The sequence below is a fragment of the Penaeus chinensis genome, chromosome 12, assembly GCF_019202785.1.
Source record: "Penaeus chinensis breed Huanghai No. 1 chromosome 12, ASM1920278v2, whole genome shotgun sequence".
In the NCBI taxonomy this organism is placed as follows: domain Eukaryota; kingdom Metazoa; phylum Arthropoda; class Malacostraca; order Decapoda; family Penaeidae; genus Penaeus; species Penaeus chinensis.
In genome coordinates, this window is record NC_061830.1 from 7,889,061 (window position 1) to 7,896,560 (window position 7,500).

The following is a 7,500-nucleotide window of genomic DNA, read 5'->3' on the forward strand; positions in this document are numbered from 1 at the left end:
TCTCTCTCTCTCTCTTGTCTGTCTCTCTCTCTCTCTCTCTCTCTCTCTCTCTCTCTCTCTCTCTCTCTCTCTCTCTCTCTCTCTCTCTCTCTCTCTCTCTCTCTCTCTATCAGTTTGAATATCTTTTTCTTTCTTTCTTTCTCTCTACCTTTCAGTCTTTGCTTACTCTCACACTTCTTTCTACTCCCCTTCATTCCCCTCCTGTCTCTTCATCTTTTTCCCTCTCTCCAGTCTCCCTCTGTGCCACCCTATTTTTCTGTCTCGCTCTCATTTTTTTCCCTCTCTCTTTCTCTCTCCACCCTCTCTTCCTCTCTCTCTTCATCTGCCCATCTTCCCTGCACTCACCTGCACTCCCTCTGGTTCTCCATTACTTTTTTTTTTGTGTTGATATAGTTTATAGAAATATTAGTTGTGTTACGTTATCATAAGTAAAGGATTTTGTTTTCTGCAAATTATCTTGCATGATATATCCAAATTGATTGAATTATTTACTTTTTAAAATTCAGTTTCCACCAATAGTGTGTGCATGTTCCATTTTAGATGTTTTTATATATATTTGTATTTGTATATGTATATATATTTATATATGTATATGCATATGCATATATGTATCTATATATATTATATATTTATATATGTATTATGTATTTATACATATTTATCTATACATATATATACATATATACATACATATACATACATATACATATATAATATATATGTATATGTATATATATACCTATATACTGTATATATTCACATACATGTACTTATATAAGTATACATAAATAAATATACATATATATTTACATTTACACACACACACACACACATACATATATATATATATATATATATATATATATATATATATATATATGTGTGTGTGTGTGTGTGTGTGTGTGTGTATACATACATTGTGTGTGTGTGTGTTTGTATAAATATATGTTTAAATATGTGTGTATGTGTATATATATCTATATATACAGATATACACATACATGCATACATACATAGTCTGCAGAATGAGTTTGGACAGAAAGCAACTTATGCTTGAGTGACATCCAAAGATTTTATGCAAATTTTGATGGGAGCTCTTCATTTTTTATAGTTGTGAAAATTCTAGTAATGTCCCAGGCTCTTGGTTCTATTTTTCCACAACATTAAAGTGCAATCATTGAGTTACAGGCAGTGAAATGCCCATGTCTTTGATCTTTCCATACCCCTCTTTACCTGTCTTCTCTTCAACCAGGTAGGGGGGGGGGGGGATGGGAATAACCAAAAACATTATTTCAATTTGATGCAGGATACAGTCAAGTATTTTAGATGCTAAGAGTTGAACAGGCATTAGCTGCTTCATTTGGCTCATTATTTACCAAGATCCCTTCAGAATGTATTGTGACATTGAAAGAAGAAAACTACAATCTGTTGCATTTTTTGGGGGGGTGGGGAATGATTGTTTTTTGACATTCCCATATTCCTTGCTATTTAGCTGATGGTCTTGCCACCTCTGTTCAAGATTATTGTGTGGGTTTTCTCATGGTGGAGAGGGATTTGCCAGACATAATACTTTGGTTTGCCTGATGGAAGTAAAAGAAGGGAAGAGAATGGGAAAATACAACCAAGAATCTGGCTCACTGCTAGATGCATTAGGTTGCTTACTGAACATATATATATATATATATATATATATACATACACACACACACATATGCACCCACATACACATACACACACACACACACACACATACACACATACACACATACACACACACACACACACACACACACACACACACACACATATACACACACATACATACACACACACACACACACACACACACACACACACACACACACACACACACACACACACACACACACACACACACACACACACACACACACACACACATATATACACATACATATGTGTGTATGTGTGTGTGTAGAGATATAGATGTAGAAAGATAGATGGATAGATAGATAAATGAAATCCAGATATGCAGTGAAATTGCCAGCAAAGATGAAACCATGCCAGTGGCACTCATAAGTCATGTATCTCTCCCACAGCAATGCCTGGGCCCTCGGGATCGGCAGGAGGACAGGACAGCGTGGGTCCTCATGAACCGGGCGGTAAGTACGATCTAGCCGTTAGCCTAGCCTGCCCTCCACCAGGCCTGTGTCAGTGCCTGTGCTCCAGACGCAGCTCACATGTAAACCAGTGTCCCCCTCAAAGTTACTGCCTTGTCATCAGCGGTTTGTCTGTCATCAGCGGCCTCTCTCCCTTACATGTCTTCTTGCAGTTTGCATTCCTTCTTTTTTTTATTATTATTATTATTATTATTATTATTATTATTATTATTAACTTTTTTTAACTTATTCTTTTCCTTTTCTTGAGTTTTACATTGCCTATATCCTTCTTTCAGTTGTGTAGGTTCCATTAATTTTTTTTATTCCCATACATTATTTGTGATGATTTTACTACACTTCATGCCATGCTTAATACATTTATATATATTTATATATATCTGTATGAACTGATTCTTAGATATGCCTATATGTTTTATATATGTAATATAATTTTCTATATATATTTAACTTATTTTTTATTTAATAGCCATTATTATTTTATTTGGTAATGACCATTTAATTTCACTGCTCTTTTATCAAAATTTCACTTTTCATTTTTCAAATGGCATGAGCAAAAAAGGATGTTTTAGTTTTCTTAAAAGGGACAAATTCCTTTGTAATACTTCTGAAAATGTTTATTCTTTCCTTTTTTGTGACTGACACGCTATTCAGTATGGCCAATCATCAGCCTCAGTGTTTGTTTGTTTGTTTGTTCAGAATTCTTAGCACTTGGCATAAGAAACATGACTTTTTCTTTTCACTTCAATCATTTAATACAGGGAGCCTCATTTGTATAGCAATATAGACTTGTCACAGTGTGGGTGCTCAGCCCTGCTCAAGCCATTCTGAGAGAGAGAGAGAGCACACTCGGAGATGGGAAAATTTAAGCAGACATGTTGGTTAATTGAATCCCACCCAACAGCAACAAAAGATTAATGAAGTATTTGAAGCCTGTGGTATGTTTTGTTTTTCCTTGATATTAAGAGCAGCATTAGACTTTTGCTTGATATCTTCTGCTGCTTATTGACAGGGCTTCATAGTCCAGTAACTCCAGTGCTTGAGCCAAACTAAAGATAAGTGTAAAGAAAAAAGGAATAAAGCAAATATGCCATGCATTTTTAGGCTCTGACAAGTGGGTGAGGGTCATTTACCAATGTGTTCCGCTGGCAGCTGATCCCTGATTACAGTGATCGATAACTCCCCTCAGTAAATGCTTCTGTGTGTTTGTATTGGGGGAATATGTACTATAGCTGGAGCCAAGTATACACACTTCAAGCTTCTCCATTGCTGCACCTCAGAGTCCTGTGTTTGCATACATGCACATGGGCATATGTTGAAGGGATGCTTCGCTTGAGCCTAGATTTCACTAGCAGCCAGACAAGCAAAGTGTTCCTTTAATGATGGCCATGGCAGTATGCAGTCAGTCCAACAACTAATGTTGTGCCTGTATTTAGAAGGGGAGATCAGATGAGCAAAACACACACACACACACACACACACCATCATCAGTTTTATTTGCTGTTCTCTCACTAATAAAAGAGTTGCTCACTTGCACATTCCCCTCATCCTAAATTTGTTTGCAACATCATTGTAATTTGTCCATCACTTTTTTTTTTTTCTTTTTTTTTCCCCTTTTCTTTTCTTTTCTTTATGTTGATGTAAATGTAGCTTAAGGCTTAAAAGCCATTGTTGACTTGTCTGTAACCACTCCCATGGTAATATGTATTGGCCTCAGTATTTAGGATAATGTGTACCCATGTACACTCCAACTTTTCCCAGAAGTTGCTGTTAGATGTCATCCACTAGATTAGACTCACATTTGCAAGTAGCTCCAGATTTAAAGATTGAAATAACTATTCTCCTGTAAATTTTATTTTTTTTATTCTCAGGTTAATTACTCCTCTTTCAATGATATGGACCAGTGTACATATATATATTTTGATATTAAAGTTACTGTAAGCAGCCATAGTAGATTTTAGAAGAAAAGAGTACTAACATTTTATCTCAGAATTGCCATTTTACATTTCTGTCACTTACATCATTGGTCTTTAAATAGTAATAACTCTTAAAGTTAAAATTGATTGCATATTTTCTTGGTTCAGTGAATTGTAAATTTCATAATTTCCTGGTTACTTGAATATCAGAATTGGAAGCAAATTCTTTACAAGACTGCAGATATCTAAAGTTATTTTTGCAGGTGCTATAGTACTCCTGTAGGTGGGTGTTAGCTGTGAGTATTGACTACAACATGCATAGGCATTATTACTGTAACCAGGTGTGAAGAAAGTGGGTTTAGGTCATTACACTTAATGAGAATATATTTCCAGATTAATTGATAGTTCTGATGATAATGAATATGAGGATGAATATAACCAGCCTGAATGTGGTGCTGTTTTCTAAATTCAAATTTCATTGCATTGCCACTTCTAAGATTAATGGGATAATTTTGGTTTTGTCAGGAATGTTACTCTTTGGTTTGGATGACTTTTCCAGGTATTGTGTTGCAAGTCATGCATTAAGGCAAGACAGATTTTTAAAGAAATTTAGACAGGAATATCATTAGGAGTAGGAATGCCTTGGTTGTGTGTTTACATATGCAATTAAGAAAAAAGTATCTTGCTAGATCTATCTTTGCGTCATATGAGGCTCTTACTGTCACCATGATGTAGTGGTTTATTATTAATATTGTTATTATCATTATGATTATGATATTTTTATATTTTTATTATCATCATCATCATCATCATCACCATCACCATCACCATCACCCATCATCCTCATTACTGTTACTTTTATCATCAATTTATACATCTTGAGAACTAGTCTCTGATTGGCATCTGTGTTAAATCCAGGGGTGTGCATAGTGCAGTTGTTCATGATATAGGGCAGCTTTGTGGAGAACATTGCTCAACATGGCATACATCCCAGCTGTGCTGGAGTGTGCCATTGATGTGTAATTCACTACTGAGCTGTGAGGCATATGCTAAGTGCAGGCACCCTTGTGACTTTTTTTCTGAGATCTTTAACAGCTGTCAGCTTTATGGCTGAAATGTAATTCACATGAAAGTTTGCCAAAGAAAAAAGTAATTTTAGTTAATGGCTGTTAAACTGATAAGTGCTGTGGAGGGCAGTGCCTGTTGTTCTGCATGATGTGATATTTTTGTCTTTGATTAAGAAGAAAACATCAGTTTCCTTCATGTTGATTTATTTTTTTATATATATTTATTTAAACTGATGGTTTCCTATTAGTACCCCTTGTTTGTTTGATTCTAGTAGACTATGGATTACAGGTCTAATAGTGTGTTGTTGAGGGTTTGACCTGTGGTCCAGAGTCTCGTGCATGCTCCTCTCTGTACTGTAGTCCAGGGCCTAAGTTTAGTTGGTGAGTGTAGGGCAATAGGGACCGTTTTTGGCCATCTAGGGAGCCTATGGCCACGTGGCCAAATGACCGCCCACTGATTGTAGCCATCAGCGTGAAGAGGACTATTGGCTTAGCTTGGACCGTGGCTTTGCTGTGGCCCTTGTGCTGTGGCCCCCGCGGCCGCCCGCTGCTGCTTGTTTGGGTGGCCAGGTGTTGAGGGGCCCTGTAAGGCCCTTTGTGGCCAAGGGTGGCTTAGGATGGCCCAGGGTCACTGCTCAACCAGCCTCAAGTGTACTACTCTCACTCAGGAGCTGTCGGTGTTTGGCAACCACGCTGGGAACGTGATCATAATGCTCTTGTCATTTTGAAATGATTGATGATAAATAGACGGGCGGTGTTGGTGATGATGCCTGAGCCTGGACTGACTCATACTCACGTGGATCCTCTCCTCTGCAGCAGCGCCGGGCGGTGCTGTCTGTGAGGCTCTCAACCTGTCGCTGCGGCCGCCTCTACCCCAGGCCAACGGAACGCTGCATCCCCCGCTGCTCCACCACCACCACCACCATCAACCTCCACACCACCACCAACACCACCAACAGCTTCATCATCATCACCAGCAGCAGCAACCACCACCACCACCACAACAGCAGCCACCCCCAACTGCTGTTTCAGCTACGCCCATCAACCCTGCTGCCACAACTGATGCCTCTGAGACGTTTGAGGTGAAGTTTCACCCAGCAGTAGCAGTAGCGGCAGCTGCAGCTGCAGCCTCAGGACTGGTGTACCCTGAAGTTGCCCTAGACCTGGCGTCTGATAAAGTGGCAGGGCTAGTGACTTCTGGAGAGGCAGGGGAGGATCGCGGGATGCTAGAGGCATCACCAGAGTACAAGGCCAAGTTGTACCCATGTCCAGAGTGCCACAAAGTATTCCGCCACCCCATGTCTCTTCACCACCACCGCCATGTGCACAAGGGTACCTACACTTGTCACTCCTGTGGCAAGGTTTTTTCCCGACGCTGGGACCTCCACCGTCACCTGCACCGCTCCAAGATGGGCTGCCGCCGCCCAAACCATGTGACTACAGCTGCTGCGGTGGTGACCACAGCCCCTGGGACTGTCACCACCACCACTGCTGCTGCTGCTGCTGCTGCTGTAGCTGCGCACCGAGCCGAGTTCACTCTCGATCTGAACAACCCCCCTTCCAACTGACTGTGATATCACTAGGCGATACTAGAGCATAGAGACGTAAATATTGTAGAGACTTGTATTTGTTGTGTTGTTGCGACCAGTGCCACCATGTTGGCACTGCCTCTGTGATCACCAGCCAAAGATGGAGTGCAGGCGCCCCTGTCATACATATTATGCCGACACCACCGCGCCACGTCCGAGATTATGCCCACATTATTATACCCTTCTCAAGGACACACACACTCCGTTTTGGTCTGTTTGAGTTAAATTTAAGAGCAATGGAAAAAAATTCCCTCCTTGCATCATTGCTTGGTTTTTAGTCAGTTGATTTTAGTCATATAGACTGCCTGTATGTGATAATACCCCAGTGATGCTTATTAATTCTTCACGTTTTGGTTCTCTGTGATATTTGCTTTATTTTAGTTGCTGCCATTACCGTTCTGGCAACAGTTCCCTTAGGCTTATTGTCTCCTTACTCCCATCTCCTTTCCTGCCACTCAACTATATATATATATATTTAGAGTGTTGTTGGTATTGTTGTTCCTATATACCTTACATTATCAGCTACCAGACGTGAATGGTATGTCGAAACTTAGGGCAATAATAAATGTTATGATACTGATGGCTGCCAATTCATTATTTGTTCTGACCTTACTGCATATCTTTTGCCAACTGATAGAGGTTTATGTCTTCAGAATAACCATGTTAAAGAAAAATATATAGATAAGTTCATGATCAGTGTTGCAGTAAAAATTATACACATCTTAAGACCTATGAGAAATGTATATGTATATCAGAAAATACTGTGAAGAAA

General features: G+C 39.4%; 1 protein-coding gene across 12 annotated transcripts in view; it reads left to right on the forward strand.

The window, feature by feature from the left end:
* Window positions 1-7,500, forward strand: part of LOC125031178 (longitudinals lacking protein-like) — an 87,064-nt gene that overhangs the window by 34,932 nt on the left and 44,632 nt on the right. For 8 of the 12 annotated variants that reach the window (XM_047621763.1, XM_047621761.1, XM_047621764.1 and 5 more), the window contains exon 6: window positions 2,079-2,141. In XM_047621763.1, coding sequence (XP_047477719.1) covers window positions 2,079-2,141 — 63 coding nt within the window. Of the gene's footprint in view, window positions 1-2,078; window positions 2,142-5,955 lie in introns of all 12 variants that reach the window. The other 4 variants (XM_047621765.1, XM_047621767.1, XM_047621766.1 and 1 more) reach the window with 2 other exon arrangements.